Source organism: Alosa alosa, chromosome 20 (assembly GCF_017589495.1).
Source record: "Alosa alosa isolate M-15738 ecotype Scorff River chromosome 20, AALO_Geno_1.1, whole genome shotgun sequence".
In the NCBI taxonomy this organism is placed as follows: Eukaryota; Metazoa; Chordata; class Actinopteri; order Clupeiformes; family Clupeidae; genus Alosa; species Alosa alosa.
Genome location: NC_063208.1, coordinates 21,652,900 through 21,671,437, shown reverse-complemented (window position 1 = coordinate 21,671,437; position 18,538 = coordinate 21,652,900). Strand labels below are relative to the sequence as shown.

Below are 18,538 nucleotides of genomic sequence, written 5' to 3'. Positions count from 1 at the left end.
CACACATGCACACAAGGGTTGGGGGCAGGCCGACTGAGCACAGTCATGGCTCAGTTTCCCCCGATTCATGGAGAGGGAGGCTGATTTCACCGGCAGCCTGGGCGCAGCAGTGCTGGGTGGTGGTGGTGGTGGGGAGGAGAACGTGTGGGTTGAGCGCCAGAGGGATGCTGCTTTTTTCTTTTTTCTGCAACCGTTCCTATAAATAGCTCGGAACATTCGCCCCTTTGGTGCTGTGACATGCGCAATGAGGGCGGAAAGAGAGAGAGAGGGAGCAGTAGAGAGAGAGAGAGAGAGAGAGAAGGAGGAAGAGAAAAGAAAAGAGAGATGCATCACTGAGACATCGTCCAACCTCCTCCTCCACCGTTTTTTCCTCCTCCTGTTCTTGCTCATTCACAAACCCAGGGAGAAGACACGGGGGGAAGACAAGTTCCTGAATGAACAATCAGTCCCCGTTGCCCTCATCGCATAGACAGAGCCTCTGTGGCTTCAAAAAGCCCTCGCAGGCAGCCAAGCCCAGCAAAACCCATCCATAGACCGCTGTCTCCCCTGCCCTCACAGAGCTTCAAGGCGGGAACCTTGGTGATGTGTGATCCGAAGTGAAGTGGCCCTGCGTACTGTAGGGCAACTCTGGGCCTCAAAGTGGAGCACGGGGCTGTGTGTGTTTCGCAATCTCTCTCTTTTTTTTTGGGAGCGAACGAAAGAGTGTGCGACCCAGAAAGCAAGCCTTGACAGGAAGACCAGCTGTGTGCCACGAGGGCCTTACCCTAATAAGTGTGTGTGTGTGTGTGTGTGTGTTTGTGTGTGTGTGTGTGCAGATGGGGAGCATGAGCCCAAGAACAGATTCTCCCTAAAGGTGAAGCCTGCTAATATGACAGAATATGCCACTTCAGAATCTGTGTGTGTGTGTGTGTGTGTGTGTGTGTGTGTGTGTGTGTGTGTGTGTTGTGTGTGTGTGTGTGAGTGTGTGTTTGTGTGTGTGCGAGTGTGTGTGTGTGGGGGGGCAGGTCAGAGAGTTATGACAGCTTCCAGGCAAAAGCTACTGACACATGGCTGCTCTTTCCTATGCCAACACTGTATGGGAAAATCCACAACGTGTAGATAGCATGGAGGGAGAGAGACAGAGAGACAGAGAGAGAGAGAGGGAGAGAGAGAGAGAGAGAGAGAGAGAGAGAGAGAGAGAGAGGCGAAAAGAGATTGCTCTGGCTTTCTCTCCAGACAGTCAGTGAATAATTGACCCTTAAACACCCATCAACCATTTTGCCATCAATTACTTAATATCAACAATCCCTTTCATTGAGACACGGTGACAGGCTGTCTTTATTCTTGTATGAACAGAGAATGATTTGACTGATGGACAGAACAATACAGTATGTGTTCCCCTGCGCTAACTCAATTTACACTGAGAGAAAATTGGTGTGTGCGTCTGTGTGTGCGTCTGTGTCTGTGTGTGCGTCTGTGTCTGTGTCTGTGTGTCTGTGTGTGTGTGTGTGTGTGTGTGTGTGTGTGTGTGTGTGTGTGTGTGTGTGTGTGTGGGTGAGAGAGATATGTGTGTGTAAGTGTGCGCGTGCTCCAGAGGACACTCTTTAACAGCCGAGGCCACATCACTCGAGGTTCCTTGTTACAAACTGACTGAAGTTATAATTGAGCCCTTTGAAGAGGAGACAGATAGTGAGGGAGAAATCAAAAGGGAGGGAAGCAGAGGCGGCGAACATCACATCCCGGCCGGGTTGCACCTCGTCAAGCTCTCTGCCCCCACCCCCACCCCCACCCCAAATGAAATGGGTCAGCCCCAGGCCTAGAGTTTGGGTCGAGATGCACTGGAGGTGCTGGGATTGTGGCTTGCGCTCTGGGTACTGGCCAGTCAACGCCTCGTTGCGTCGTTGGGCGTTCGTCTGTGAGAACCTGCCGGATGGGGATCTGGCTTTTTGCGCTGTCTGTCCCTTAATTCACACTGACAGCGCGAACGACATTAGCACTGTGCGAAAGGAGGAGAGAGCCCACCAACGCCCACCCCAAACAAACACACACACACACACACACACACACAGATGCACCCTGCTCTGCACTAATTCTCCCCCTCTACCCTTCACAAAAAAAAAACAAAAAAGAGAGAAAACTGACCCAGTTTAAACAGACACTAACTGAGCTAAAAATGATCCCGTTGCTGAGTGAACCACTGTGTTACAGGGGGGGGGGACAATCATTTTGTGGCATGAGATGCAAAGGAAACGGCATATAGGAAGGCAGTATTAATAGATTTCAAAAACTACCAGATATGGACCATAAGGACAGCTATTAATATTTCAGAGAGGCGGAAGAACTTTTGGGCGCTTTTTCAGAACCCCTTCCTACTTTGAGAGACAAAGCGTGCCTTGATGTGACAGGCTGTTTACTAAAAATAGGCGATGGAGTTTTTTCAAGGTTTGTTGGCTGTGGGACAAAATACACTCTCTTAGGTATAATTATGTCTACCTCATACAAGGTAGACGTTTCACTTCAACCCAAATGTTCTGTATTATCAATTACAACAAGAGAATATGGTTAGTGTTTTAAATGTGACCTTTACAATTCTACAAAACATTTAATTTGGGGTTAATCAAAGCACTTTATCAAGGTATGCACAGAACTTTTAAAAGTTCCTCTTTAGGACATGGTGAAGAGGAACTGCATTTCCAGAGAGTGAATGCCAATCTCTGTAACTGTAAATTGCAGTCACCTTCCAAAGCCCTACCATGAGGAACCTGGCATGAATTAATTATGACTCTTCAAAGTCTATAGCAGATGGGCTTTCAAATATCACCCAGTCATCACCTCACTGCCAACATTTCAACTCAAGCACTTTTCCTCAGCACTGTTAGCCATTCTGAATCACCCTAAATTGTCATACCAAGCACCAAACGACTGACGCACACATGCAAATACAAGACTGAAGGTCGGTATGGATTTCCATAGCAATGAGTATCGATTCGTTCCGTGTGCCAACAGCATTTTTTGAAGCGAACTTCTGTTCGAGCGAGTTGATTTAGTGTAACACTGACTGCTGGAATTACCATCGGCACGGTTTGCCTCATCTCTCGGCCATAACCATCGCTCACGGTGGCCATATCTTGCCGAGAGATGAGGGGAGGTTCATGGGAATTTTATATGATCCTTGCCTTGAAGGTATATGCTCATATTGACAGGAGAGAGGATATACTTTTAGATATCAAGGAGCTGTAATACCTCTTTTCTAGCATGATAATAATTTAATAATTAAGCATAATTCAAAGAAACTTTCCAAATACTAGAAGGGCACTTGGAGAGTGAGGCCGATCTTCAAATGCTAACAAAAGAGAAATATAATATAATTATTAAAAATCTAATTTGTGGATTCGCTCTGAGATTGAAAACCCACTCCAAAATTGAATGAGATAGATTAGGGGTGTCAACCTTATATTAGGCAGTGTGCTGGATTTGTTGGAATGAGAACTTGTGGGGGCCGCCAATGTTATGGTCATTATCATTTTTCTACATGGGTATCAGAGTGTTGTTTGATGATATACTCATCTTTACTATACCCACTTATGAGCAAACAAGTACAGATAATGTAGGCCTACTGTTGTTATACACTGCTCTATCTTGAAATACCATATGCCATGTCAGTTTTTTTCAGCATTTTCCTTCCTGAGGATGATTTGCCTGATTAAGACAACAAATCAATGAGCTGTCTCACGATGACATTGAGACACCCCCCTTTTCCCGACCCCACGCAGTTTCTTTCCATCACAATGGCTTGAGTGAGTCTACAGTGATTTGTGCACAGTTATGCCACACGACGTATCGTAATTCAGTCCCACTGCCTCAGCCTCCTTTCAGTTGAATATTAATAAGATCCAACCTTCTTGCCCTTCTTCTTCTTCATGGGGAAGTGGCCTCGCTAGGAAAAATAGAATGGGCCACAGCTATAAATAGAAACATCATCCTGCAATCCATATTGATCCCAGACTCAGCAAATGTAATAAGCTCATGGATTCTGCATGAGAAGCTGAGATTTTTTCCGATTTCGAGACAAAGTACTGGCCTCTGCTACCTTGCTGAGTCAAAAATCCAATTAGCCACACATCCCAAAGTGCTAAATCATATGTAAGGGGCTCTGAGAACATTTGATCCCTTGTATCAACTCATTCTTCATTCACTGCAATTCCCAAGGGGCCTTACTCAGTGTTATATAATACCTACTTTATGACCCTTAATGGAAATTAAATGGCTGCACAAGGAAGAGACACTTTTGTGTTTGTTTTTTCTTTCTTTCTCCATGGCTTCAAAACACAATCCTCTATCAAGTGCTCCAGGTAAGAAGCCGTTCAATCCCAATTCCCCCGAGACTACCACCTCAAGGCCTCTGTGATGTGCTCGGACTCCCAACCAAGTCTGACCTAAACCAATGCTTTGGTGGCACACGCATTGGCAGCCATAAACTCAGGGTCTCCTGATCCCCCAGATGCATTAAAAAAGTTAAGAGAGGCCACTATAAAGGAACAACAAAGTGCCTGTCAGGATGCATAAGCTGCACTTCCCACTATCTGGGCCTCAATTTAGCCATCCCCTCTTAGGCTCTGACAAACAGTCTCTCCAGCAGCACATCACAGCCTTGGCTATGAGGGATATTAGGATTTATTTTTTACAGTGGACAAATAGCATCGAAGTGGGGCTGAACAAAGAGAGAGGAATGTCATAGAGGAAAGGTCTTGTTAAGAAGAAAGAAGAAGCCAGAAGCTCTAATTTTTGCAGGACAGATTTCACTTACTTCATCCTACTTTTTTCATCATGAGGCTTATCATCTATGAAACTAATATCAATATAAAAGATGACAAAACATGCAGTTGTGTGTAACTGCACAACTCACAGACTGAATGTTTTTGAGGTACCATTGTAGAGGGGTACATTTCAGCTCTTTGTGCAGCTGGGGGTGGCACTGTAACACCATTGCATCATGAACTCATTCTGAGCAGTGACAAGGTCCTATTGTATCATGTATTTCTATCTCCTAAGCCTCTCTCATACTGCAAGGCCACTTGCTTTAAAAAAATCAAAGTTCAAAAACTAAAAAAAAACGTCCCCCCATTAACTCAAGATGCCGACCTACAGGCGAGATTGGCAGTGGCAGCCCATTCATAGTTTTCACAGAGGTATGGCCTGGAGTCTCTCAGTAGAGACCAGCTTAGTCAGTCTGATTCTCTGTAGGACAGAGATCTGAGGGGGGTTAGGGGCTTCGCTAATGACTAGAGTACCTTCAGGCTGCGCAAACTAGGAAATGTGGATGGTTGAATCAGCCGACTGAGGAGGGCGTTTCATTTGGGAACCTGCCCTTTCCATCACTCACTGGTACACTACGCTACCCAACCTCTGAAGGGGGTGGGCCATGATGACACAGCACTCACTCAGTTACACGCACCAGACAGTTACATTTACATTACGTTTATTAATCTAGCGGACGCTTTTATCCAAAGCGACTTACATATGTCAACTATATTACAAGGGCCATTGTCCCCGGAGCAATTCGGGGTTAAGTGCCTCGCTCTTAACAAAATGGTGGGAGCCGGGTATTGAACATACAACTGTTACTAACCTACAGCTACCAATCTAGAGAACCCACAAGGTCTTTTGGCCCTGTCTTACTGATCACCATTCCAAAAATATAATCGAAAAAGACACAATTATTTGGCATTATTCTAAATGTCCTGGCCCTTCTTTATGAACATGTAGTAACAAAGAATGAAATCCAATCCAAGTGCAATTCATCTGGCATTTTACATGAAAACCAATGGCTTTGGTTTTGCTAGAATGTAAATAATACATCTGGAACAACAACGCTTACAGTAACTATACAGAAGGTATATGCTCATATTGACAGGAGAGAGGATATACTTTTAGATATCAAGGAGCTGTAATACCTCTTTTCTAGCATGATAATAATTTAATAATTAAGCATAATTCAAAGAAACTTTCCAAATACTAGAAGGGCACTTGGAGAGTGAGGCCGATCTTCAAATGCTAACAAAAGAGAAATATAATATAATTATTAAAAATCTAATTTGTGGATTCGCTCTGAGATTGAAAACCCACTCCAAAATTGAATGAGATAGATTAGGGGTGTCAACCTTATATTAGGCAGTGTGCTGGATTTGTTGGAATGAGAACTTGTGGGGGCCGCCAATGTTATGGTCATTATCATTTTTCTACATGGGTATCAGAGTGTTGTTTGATGATATACTCATCTTTACTATACCCACTTATGAGCAAACAAGTACAGATAATGTAGGCCTACTGTTGTTATACACTGCTCTATCTTGAAATACCATATGCCATGTCAGTTTTTTTCAGCATTTTCCTTCCTGAGGATGATTTGTAGTGCTATGTTCAATCAATTTGTAATATGATAGATATCGCTTATTACACATTGTTGAAGACAACTGGATGTGAATATCTTTTTTTTCAATATTCCCTTCCTGCCCAAAACATCTGAGAGGTCGTGTGAAACCTGCTGGCGGGCCTGATCTGGTCCCCAGGCCTTATGTTGGACACCTCTGGTCTAGATGAAAATCGATCTGGTAGTTTTTGTGTAATCCTGCTGATAGACAGACAAATCACATCAAAAACATAACCTTCTTGGGAGAAGGTAACAAAAGTTCAAATCTGCCATTCAGTTTTCTTTCTGTGTAAAGTCTGAAAAAGGATGGAGGAAAACACACCATAATGAGGCAAAATACCTCAGAGTTTAAAACCTGAAGCGGCATGTTTGATCAGCTTCAGCATTTCACCTGCTATGAATCATTAACACCATCTGCCTACAGTCCATCTTTCAGTGTGTTCTGCTTCCACAGGAAGTAGAGAATATGACAACAGGAAGTTCTTCTAAGGCCCTAGGCTTACTGTAACCATAATGATGAAACCAGAATTTCACCTGTCCAGTTTCAGTCACATCAGTTTAAGGTAAGAGGTCACACTGGTGGTGTACTAGTCAAGCAGACAGATCCTCCAACCAAATAGTGTCACTATTAAGATGACAGGTATCATCCTGAACTTAACCTGGCTCAAGCTTGTAATCATTAATATTATTAGTCAGCCATAATGGAACATTGTTAAAGTTGCCTTGAACCAAGTCTGCTTATAGTACAAATACTCAAATTCTCTGTCAAGTCTCACAAATCAGCACATGTATGCTGTTCAATTATTTTAAAAAGAAAGAATGTCGTGATCTGACAATAAACAAAACAGGTTGATACATTCGTAACAGAAGATTGTTATGCTGAAATACATGTTGTTTCGACCGTGCTCCATAATTTCCAAAACAAAACAATCGGGTCTGTTAGGCTACATCACATAACGCCTCATTAATGCTTGCTGGCCGTGTGGATGTCTGTGTGTGCCTAACCTAGGCTGTGGCGAGGGTGATGTTGGCCAAAAACACAGGTTGGATTACCTAAAGTAACTTACACGTAGACAATTCGAGAACACACAGCCGCTGGAGCGAGTTTGTCAGCGGACTGATACCAATGATAAGGAACCGGTTTGTCATTATCTAGCATGCACATACATGGTTCCTGACACTTGTCTTCTAATGACAAATCACGCTTCTAAAAGTGGCATACACTAAAACAAATCGGCACACCTACCTCGCATAGGATTCTGAATCCATAGAATGCCCCCTATCAGGTGAGGTGACTGCCCGAGCATCATGTCTGCAACCGCTTAATGATGCGCGTCTGGCTTTTGGTGGATGTCCAGTGGTTCACACGCCTGGCAAAACTATCAAGCAAGGTATCAATTTCGGCCATGTTGCTGCAGGTTAGCCCTCATGGTTTAACTCCTGGGGAGTCACGATCATACAAAGGGGCCTCGAAGAGGGCTCAAATTGACACGTTGTGGTGCCCTGCCAATAAACAGCAGATTTCTGTTCCTCAACGCTTCCAGGTTGCTGAGTGGACAGCGAGGCTGAACTTACCAACACTTATCAATTATATTACGAAACGTGTTGCACTATTATGTGCATCAGTTGGTTGTGCCTATAGTATACTAACGTCCAGCAACCGCTTTGTCCATGCGTTATTGACGAACGAGTTCGCTGAGAGAATGAAGACGCTCAATGATACACAATATTCGCTAATCTTCAAAGAATGTGACTCGGTTAATCTCAGCTCATGCAGGCTCCATTCAGACCATCACAGCAATGTATACTGTGGACGTGTACTAGGAAGACAAAGATCTGCTGGAGAGCCGCTACTAACACTAGCCAATCATAGACCAAGCTCGCCGGTCCAGCATCCACGCTTGACTGTGCACCTTGTTTTTATCATGGACGTACTATTCATCCCTCACTGCAGAAAAACAGAGATATTCATTCAGTTTGGAAACGCGACATAATAGTTTGCCATGCTTACCTTCAACAGCCATTCTGCTAGTTCTCTAATTCGTTCATTGTTCACGCGGGCGCAATTTTGTTGTGTTCAGTCTATCCTCATTGTACACAATCGTATCGCTTGTTAACACTTGCTGCAGGCAAGCCACTGTCAAGTGGAGCGCACCGCAAATAACTGAACGCTGTTTGCTCGGAGAATTGTGGGGGCTGTAGTTATTTACCCAAGGTGGGTCTGTGCGGTGGGTGAGGCTGTAATTGGTCAGTTGATCAGTGATGGGAAAGGGCTGCACACATAGCAACAGTGAGATCTTGTAAGATAGCACACAAGTCCTTATGTGTTTTGGGATCTTTCTCTCTTTTTCGTGAATGCAGGAACACTGCGCAGCTGTGAGATCGATAAGGAAAGATAAGTTTGTTCTTTTGAGAAGTCAGTAGAGCCAGCTCAATGAGTTTGTCTCTTTCCTCGCTGTGACGTCTGTGCCGGTGGATGTAAGCAATTATTTTTGCCCAGTTTGTTTCAGAAAGAGGAATAAATAGTGCACGGAGTCGTGTGATTGGCTTTCAATTCTTTCCACATAATAATGCCCCTAGCCTACTCGCTTCACTTACTACCGGGCCTTAGGCCTACGGCAGTTAATTTAGAATGTAGATCTATAAACATAGAACATAGCTCTAATCAATATTATTTCAGTGGTGAAGATGACTAGTCTAGAAATCTAGACGCACCCTAGCGGCAACCAATTACATTTGCTTCCAGGGCTAGAAGATGACATGGACTCTGTTTCGAGGTGGTTTAGGAAGGCCAGGGCCAAGTTGAACACCATTTCTATCCTGGGTGCAGAGATCAAGGTGGTTGAAGAGCTACAGATCCCTGGCTCTCCAACCTTGACATCAGACCGGATTGGATGTATAACACTGGTGGTCTACAGGAAGGGACAGGGCAGACTACTTATTTAAAGAAGTTTAGATCGGTCCTTTAATGTGTGCAGCTGTTTTCCATATATTTTATCGGTCTGGCAATATCCATCCATCCATTTAAGAAGCTAGAACCAGTTTGATTTAAGATAACTTAGTGATGCAAAGGATTAAAATGAATGTAAGCCAAAAGTCACTCAAGGTTCTGTGACATTTCAAAACCTGAAAAGGTATTGGCCCAATTCTTTCCCATTATTATAGATATTCTTTCTATTCAAATGTTGAAATAGATTATATAATTCGTTCTATTCAAATGTTGCATTCAATTTAATGTTAAACGTGACAAAGTTGTAAGCACCGTTTTTAAGGGATTTAATTGGAAATAACCATAAGTTGAACCAGAAAGACAAACATTACTAAATTCTAGTCACAATTGTTTTCCACCTCATGGAATGTGACGCAAGAATGCTATAAAGACAATGTAACAAGGCATACAATGGACACAAAGACTCGTTACTCATCGCCTATTTAAAAGCACTAGGCAAACAGGTATATATGTGTCCCCTAAGCAGTCTCCAGTCTGAACAGTCTCCTTCATTACTCTAGAGTTCTCTCCCAGGAGGCATTCTAAGCCTCATCCCTTTGCAAAGACGGTGAGTATACTTTCAAATAGGTGAACCCTATATTTAATTGCCCTGTATTTCTTATTTCATATTCCTTTTTCTATAGCTGTTCTTGTAGATCAGTTTAGTTGTGGGTAAAACAATCTTAACAGGCTTAAAAGCTTTTTTTGGAGTGCCAAATATTAGTATAAGCAGAGAACCTATGTATTTCAGATAGGTCTTGCAAATGTATTCATTAGCATTTTAGCAAATGGTTCATATGGTGCTTTTCTTAGCATTCCATATTTATTCAATTCGGGTTTGTAATGATTGCTACTCCTTTTGTTATTCATACAGATGTTCAAACTCGTGGCTCTGTCACTTCTGTCCAGGGTGAGTATCTGTGCTTCCAGACTGCGGGTGTTCGAACTTACACACTCTGCCATAGCATTGTATAGTCCTATTATAGTACATATCCTGCAGATCTCACAATAAGCTTCTGTCAAAATAAACATCCCCGAAGATCCTGAGAGAATGTCATATCTGACCTTATCAGTCAGTTTTCAGCCAGACAGACTGTGCTGAGGGCAGGAGCTTTGGTGATGACTTAGATGTTCTGGACATGCGTTTCCTTGTCTTCACAGGTGCGGTGGATTACTACTCGTTCTCTGTGCCTGTTGGCAGAGGCACTGGCACAGCCTACGCCACCTCTGGAGAGGGACGTATCACTGCGGTCAGAGTTTGGGAGCAGAACAATAACCAGATCACCGGGTAAACATCTCACAGTCCCTGCATAAAAGCTGCATGCAAAAATGGATGTCATATGTTTTGCATTACATTTTCATGTTGAATAACATGTACCTCTGATGCACATAAATAAACTTTTATTAAATCCTATGAATTACTGTAATTAGCCTACTCTAAGTGTAGGATGCCATGCCATCAAACATCAAGATCTTGATATTCAAACGTTGTTTATTTATCTTCATTCTTCTGTATTTATAGTATATATCTATATCTGTATATTTATTGACTTCTATTCTCTCTGAATAGGTTTCAGCTGAAGTATGGTTTCGCCTGGACTCCTTGTGTAGGCCAGAATAGCACGGACAGAGTGGAGATAACTCTCTTTGACAACGAGGCCATATAGTGCAGGTGTCTGGGAAATACAACCCCAGCAGATTCATACAGCAGGTGGTGTTTGTGACTAGCAGGGGGCGCTTTCTCTCAGCTGGGCAACCCAGTGGACTGTCCTTCAACCACTACCCGACAGACAGTGGCAGCGAGCTCCGCATCTTGAGTGGCCGCTTCGACCGCAACGGCATCACCTCTCTGGGGGCACACTGGGGAAGAGTGGACGTGTCCAATAGCAATGCACTGGCATAAATACAGAGCTAACACCAATGCAATGCTGATATAAATGATTGTGAATTCCTGTGCGAATGTCCTACTGAAAGTTTTCAAACCTCAGACATTTTTGATCTCTCAGCTATAAACTTTTCTATTTTTGTCAACATAAATCCTATATTTCATATAAATGCTATCCTCTACTGAAATCTGTAATCAAACCTTAAATTGTTTCTGGAATAAATGTAAGTTTTAAAATGCAGTGGACCTTTCATTATCTTTTATTGTGTATGCTGAGATTTAAAGGGACACCAGGCAATGTTGTTGTGTTAATTAATCATCTTCGTAAGTTGGTATATGGTTAAATGACTCATTACAGGGTGAATGAAGACTTTCTCGCCCGCCCCTACTGCCTGTAGGAAGAATATGCCGCTTGCAAGTTCGGTGTATCGTACCCGCCGACCTTCAGTCTCACAAAGTCTCAGACATCGCGAGAAGCAGGATCAGTTTACATCCTGCATCCCCAGCACAGAGGCAGGCTAACTAGATGTGTGATGAAACTCAACCAGAAATATGCTGGGAATTTCCATTATTTAGATCGCATCTGATAGCAGAGAAACAGTAAATGAATGTGATATCGGAGAAGAGAAAAGGAAAGAAGATGAACATTTTGTTCATCACCTTGCATGCATATGATGCCTCTATTGATCTCTATTCATCACACATATAATAAAAAAAGATCAAATGGATTGATAAAACAATAAAAAATAGAATAAATATCAGTGGTAATATCTGAATAAACACTTGGGATAATGCGTAAAATGTAAATGAAAAACAGAATGTGATAACCTGCAAATTACGTAAACCCATGTTTAGTTGAAAAAGGAATATAGACAACATATCAAAATGTGAAACTGACAAATTATGGTACTTCATAAAAATATATTATATATGGTATTTGATGCCAGCAACACACCTTAAAAAATAGGGACTGGAACAAAAAAAAGGCTAGGAAAGTTTGTAATGCTAAAGAAAACAAAAGGTGAAAAATGTACGCCTAATTAAGTAAACTGGCACCATGATTGGGTATAAAAAAAAAACATCCCAGAGAGGCTACACTGGCTGTGCAACTGAAGCATTCCATTCACGTTGTGTCTGCCATAACAATTAGCTTCCCCTGAGGTGGTAGCGGTGCGTACATTTGAAAAAATTAGACCAGTCTTCCAAAATTATGTTTTATGCTACGCGAACGGAGCGCTTCAGTTGTGCAGCCAGAGTAGCATTCTTGTTAGTCTCTCAGAAATGAAGATGCAGAGCTATTCAGTGTGTGGGAAGATATTGCAACAATAAAAGAGTATTAATCCTCAATGGGGAAAAAAGTGATTTCATCATCTAAGGTATCATTAAAATACAGACAGTCCAGATAAATCTTTGTATTCAAAGGACATGGCTGAAAAACAGTATTGAATGGCTGTGGTCTTCAGGACCTCCGATGGCACAGCAACAAAAACAGATCTGTTTGTGGAAATCTTTGCATGGGCTCAGGAACGCATCCGATAACCGTTGTTTATGAAAAATGTTTGGATCCATCTAAAATGCTGGTTAAAACAACCCAGCCAACACGTTCAGGTGGGACACGTGGTGGTTAGTTGTGGGCTGATAAGTGGGCCCCATGGGCTACCCAGCTGGGGCCCAGTTAATTTTGTCCTCGGTTTCCATGGTAGCTCTACATGGGTTAGCCCAGATGGGCTGATGATCTAGGGCCTACAGGAATCTGCCCAGGGGGAGGCATATACTGACAGTAGGCATTCAGATGTACTTAGTATTGTGACATCAATGTTAATGGAAGATCATTTTGAGATTAAAGACTTCAAAGATGAAGTCTTGACATGAAACATTCTGAATATTACTACAAAGTGACCGAGGCCGCAGCATCCAAATAATTTAGCTACGTTGTCTAGGGTATAAAGTTTATAGCTGAAATCTTCGCAACGCAACCCAAATGGAAAACCAAAAAATGCTAACCTACACACTGGCCCTATGTGGTGTAAAGACGTAGAAAGTAAGACTTCTAAATGTGTGTGTGTGTGTGTGTGTGTGTCAGCTTGGCAGAGCTCCAGTGAGAGGTCACTTGGCCTGTGGCTCTCACTGCCCCGGTATAGCTCACTACCAACGCACTTCCTGGATAGCACAAGCTTCAGTTTTCTTAATATGTTCAGTTCAAAAATCCAAATGAAACAAATAAGACAGGTCCAAGTTTGTCGGGCACACAACAGGCAAACACACATGAGGGCAACACGGGCCGACAGTCTTTTCACAAAGGTCTGAAACTAATTGTGAGCCATGATTGCAGGACAGGTGTGCATTTAACCAAATTACCACCACAGGTGACATCACTGAAGCCCCGCCTGTCATGATGTGCTTTCCCAACAGTGTGCCTAACTTGTGCCCAAAATTCAGAAGCATTCATTGGGGTGGAAAATATGCATCATAGAACCACTTATACGTTGTGCATGTTCAATACCCATTCATGGTTGGGAACAAAGCATGGTTCATCTGAAAGCATACATACGATACAACCCAGCTCCAAATTGATCTCTACATAAATCTCTTTAAGAAAATCCATATGAAAACTTTTGGCAACATGGATAGCTGTGTGTTTATCTCAGTGTTCTTGGCTCATGGGAACTCAATGAAAAGGTGACACTACTGTGTCTCAAACCGCATACTTCTGTTAGTACACTGCTAGTGTGCACTGAGCACTTGCTTTGGTAGTGCCCACTTTTCGATGGTTAGCGTTTTCCCAAAAGCAACACTTATGTTAAAAAAAGATTTACTGGAATTGATGCCTGTTGGCGCCCGTTTAGTGTAAGTAGTGTCCATTGTTCCACACTGAGCTTTTTGACAGTCATTAGGGCTTCATCCGGGTAATTTCAGTGCACTGAGTTTTGGCACTATCTGCACAATATACTATACTAAGTATTTGAAGTGTGCAAGTAGGCGGTTTGAGACTAGACATCCCCTGTGTTCATTTGCCTTCCTGGTACAGTACTTAGGTGCTTCACACTGATCTTACATGATTCTGTTAGATAATTCATTGCTCTGGCAAAATAACATTGTGTTTGAAAGAAAAATATGAGTTTCTATAATTTCATGTTTAATGGTTTAGTAACTGTGACAAACCCTCTTCCTTTTTTTCACAGTATATGCGTACCTTATGTAAGTCAATTAGAATAATGGATTGCTCAATTAATATGACTATTTGAACACAATACAGTTGATCTTCAATGACGTTCGTGCTCTTTTCGTTTCCGTTTCCTAGTTCGAGGAAGTGAAATGCATTAACTGAACCATTAAACTGAGCTCAAGGCCAAGCCTGTTCTACTGGTTTAAATATAATCCTGTGTATATATGACATGAATGTGTAGTTACAAATACACGTCATTATCTTGTTACTACACCTTTTCCTTTTGTCACTTGTCACATGCATTGCCTATAAAAAGTATTCACCGCCCTTGGATATTTCCCCTTTTATTGATTTTAAAAATTTAATATTGGACAATTTAATGGGGCATTTTTTTACAATAATGTACACATACCCCTCTTTAAAAAGTGAAAGCAGATTTCTAAGTAATGTTAATTTATTAAAAAATATATAATGCAAAATAAGAGACTGCATATATTCACCCCCTTCAAGTCAATATTTAGTAGATGCACCTTTGGTTGCAAAAGATTATCTGCATGGATCTGCCCTTTTTAAGTCCAACCACAGATTTTCTATAGGATTAAGGTCTGGACTTTGACTTGGCCACTGGTACAGGATTTACATATATTTTGCTGAATTAATTTTACCTTTACCTTTACAAGCCATCCAGGGACTGCTGTTGAGAAGCATTCCCACAGCATGATGCTACCACCACCATGCTTGAAATTAGAGATGGTGCGTTTGTGATTATGTTCAGTTTTTGGTGTCCACCAAACATAGAGTCTAGTCTGATGGCCATAAAGCTTAATGTTGGTCTCATCGTACCAAAGAACTTTCTTCCATTTGACCTTAGAGTCTCCCAAGTCTTTGGGTGAACTTAATTTGTGATTTAATAAGGGCTTTGCCACTCACATAGACCTTTGACTGGTGAAGAAATCGGGCAATAGTTGTTGTATGCAGAGTTCCCATATCAACTGCTGAAGCTTTTCATTTCTTCAGAGTTGTCATTGGTCTTGTGGTGGCCTCCCCCACCAGTATTGATCTTGAATGGCCACTCAATTTTTGGGGACGACCTGCTCTAGGCAGATTCACACATTTGCCATATTCCTTACTTTCCTTAATGATGGATTTCATTGAACTCCAGAGGATGTTCAGTGATTTGATTTTTTTTTTGTATCCATCCCCTTACTTATGCGTTTCAATAACATTTTCTCAGATTTGCTTAGAGTGGTACAGTATTTTGTCATTGTGGTGGAATTGTAGCCAGGAATACTGATTAGACTACTAGCACCAATTGACTTGACTGCTGTTGATTTAGGTCAGTCATTTTAAGATGGTTGAATATTTATGCAACCACTTATTCTACATCATATATTTTTTAATTAATTAATTAACATTCTTTATAGAAATCTGCCTCCACTTTGACATTTGTAAATTATTGTAAAAAAGGCCAACATACTGTAAATGAATTTATAAAGCAAAAAAGGGGGAAATATCTAAGGGTGGTGATACTTTAAAATGTTTATAGGCATTTTATAACTAATGTATCTATTAATAATGTTGTAAATCTTACTTTTAGCATAAAACCTGTCGTAAGTGATACTTATTTTGTGTTCAACACACTTTTCTGTTATTTTATGTTCTACTGCGATGGATCCACCCCATAAATGGTGTGATGACACATAAAGATTCGATCTCAGTTCATATACAAAGCCATTGTTTTACACTGGAAAATATATCTTAACTAAACACAATCGCTGAAAGTCCCCACTAAGTCTGAGCATTGTCTTTGTCAGGGAAACATTTTGCAATCCTGTCCTTCCTCTTATTTCTGCCATATTGTACAGAAAGGGTTTTGCAATTACCAGTCGAACAATAGATGAACAATAGACCTGAACTGTATGTTTGCAATATTACCATTCACTGAAAACAGTATAAATGTAAGCAGACAGATGGCAAGTAGACATCATTCAGAATCTCCTGCTCAGAAGCTCATATCCAACTTCTCCTTGGACCCTACGCCTACAGAGACGGTGAGAGCCTTTCAGACAAATCCCAAGATTTAAAAGTTGTGTATTTTCAAAGTATTAATTTATATAAAGAAACACCTTGAACAACTATACATACACCAAGGGCTGGCTTTAAAATGACTTAAATACTGTCTTGACTACTTCAAGGTCAAAAGTGATAGGCCTACAGGTGAAATTTAGAATTATTCAAAGAATACTCTTGATTTCATGTTTCCAACAGACATCCTTACTTATATGAATATGAACATGTACAATGTGTAGCCTAGGTTACTTATTGAATATTGATGTGAAGGTCATGTTATGTCTTGTTGCAGACATGTTTGCGCTGCTGGCCCTGTGTCTTCTGTGCTCGACCGCCTGGGCTCAGTGTGAGTAGCCTACTTTGTACACATCTCTAAACAGGCCATGAACCCCGGCACCGCCACACCGCTTGCACGATCAGCAGCTGACTGCCAACAAATGCAGTGAGTCAGTCTCACAGCGGCAAATGTCGGCAGGAAGCGGCGGTGGAGGTGTGACACCGTCAAACCATACACGGCGCCGGGGAAGTGAGCTGTGAAAGTGGGTGATAATGAGGGTTGCTATGGCAATGGGTGATAACATTTCCTAACGTGTGAACTGTCCTCTTGTCTCACAGTCCAGCCGGATCGGTACTCTTTCTCTGAACCCGTGGGCAGCGGCACCGGAACCCGGTATGCCACGTCTGGATTTGGCCCAATCACCGCTGTTAGAATGTGGGAGCAGAACAACAACATTGTCACCGGGTAATATATGCAAACTTAATGTCGTAGCCCTTAGTTTATCTGATTTCACATGTGTTGTGCTGATCAAAACAAATAGTAAAACAATTTAAGAGTTGTAGAATACTTAAATTTTAGATTACTTTTGCAGTGTATTTTTTAAAGATCTAAATATAGATCTGCATGTTAGCCATGTTTGGCTATTGCTTTTGGAAAATAAGCTTCTTGCTCCAAAAATGAAGGCCATTTATATCACCTCCCTCTATTTTTGCTGTTCCTCAGCAGAGAGGGAAGGCAGCTTAAACTGAAAACTTTAACCCTCTTGACTTTACACTGAGAATAACCTGCCTCTTATACGATTGATCACTTTCAGGTTTCAGCTAAAGTATGGCTTCGCCTGGACTCCTCGGGTTGGCCGCAACACAACTAACCGCGTAGAGATGTCCCTCTTCGAGGGCGAGGCCATCGTCCAGGTGTCAGGGAAGTACAACCCCAACAACTTCATCTACCAGCTGCAGTTTGTGACCAACAGAGGTCGTTTCCTGGCCGCAGGTCAACCCCTGGGCCTGTCCTTCACCCACTACCCCACCAACAGCGAGAGCGAACTGAGGATCCTCAGCGGCCGTGTCAACAGTGCGGGCATCACCTCCCTGGGCGCCCACTTTGCCAGTGTGGACGATATGGGGTACAAGATGCATGGCGCAGGAAACACCACTCACAGGATGCATCTGAACTAGGGGCCACCCTTTGATTCTTATATCAAGCCCTTATACAAGCTCTCATAAATGTCTTACATTCCGATGTAATATCTTTAATTTAATAACTTAATCCTTTCTGTTAAGATCATTATTGTCAGTTCAAGGTCTTATGAGCTCTTATATTATATTATAAATGTCTGACACTCTGATGCAGTATCTTTAATTTAATAACTTAATCCTTTAAAATCTGTTAAGATCAGTATTTTGTATTTTTGAGTAAATGTTTGTGAAAATTACATCTTCTCATATTGGGTTCATGTAATGTGCATGCTTGTTGTGGTTTGTCACATGAAAAGTGCTATGAATTAATAGTTTACTTGAGGGACGTGTCCATGATAAGATGCTGTGCGTTCACCTCTGATTGCTTAATGAAAGATCTAGATAGTGATGCAATTTCCCTTACTTTTAATCTCATAAAATATGTAAAATATGACTGATTGAAAGACATTAAACATGCATTAAAAAGATGATGACACACCATATTAAATATTTAATTGAATACTTCTATTTTAAGATTCAACGGGAGAATCAACAGACCAATCA

The 18,538-nt window shown here is 41.8% G+C and overlaps 2 protein-coding genes and 1 pseudogene across 2 annotated transcripts in view; 2 read left to right on the top strand and 1 right to left on the bottom strand.

The window, feature by feature from the left end:
- samd12 (sterile alpha motif domain containing 12) overlaps positions 1-8,637 on the bottom strand; it is a 66,221-nt gene extending 57,584 nt beyond the window's left edge. Inside the window, exon 1 of the mRNA XM_048230253.1 lies at positions 8,421-8,637. Coding sequence (XP_048086210.1) covers positions 8,421-8,433 — 13 coding nt within the window. The 5' untranslated portion in view covers positions 8,434-8,637. The remainder of the gene's footprint in view (positions 1-8,420) is intronic.
- Positions 8,638-10,241: 1,604 nt separating this feature from the next.
- Positions 10,242-11,442, top strand: LOC125285707 (annotated as a pseudogene).
- Positions 11,443-16,813: 5,371 nt separating this feature from the next.
- Positions 16,814-17,974, top strand: LOC125285706 (zymogen granule membrane protein 16-like). The gene is made up of 3 exons (XM_048230252.1): positions 16,814-16,865; positions 17,135-17,261; positions 17,611-17,974. Exons 1-3 carry the CDS (start codon positions 16,814-16,816, stop codon positions 17,972-17,974), a joined length of 543 nt encoding a protein of 180 aa, XP_048086209.1.
- The last annotated feature ends 564 nt before the right edge of the window (positions 17,975-18,538 follow it).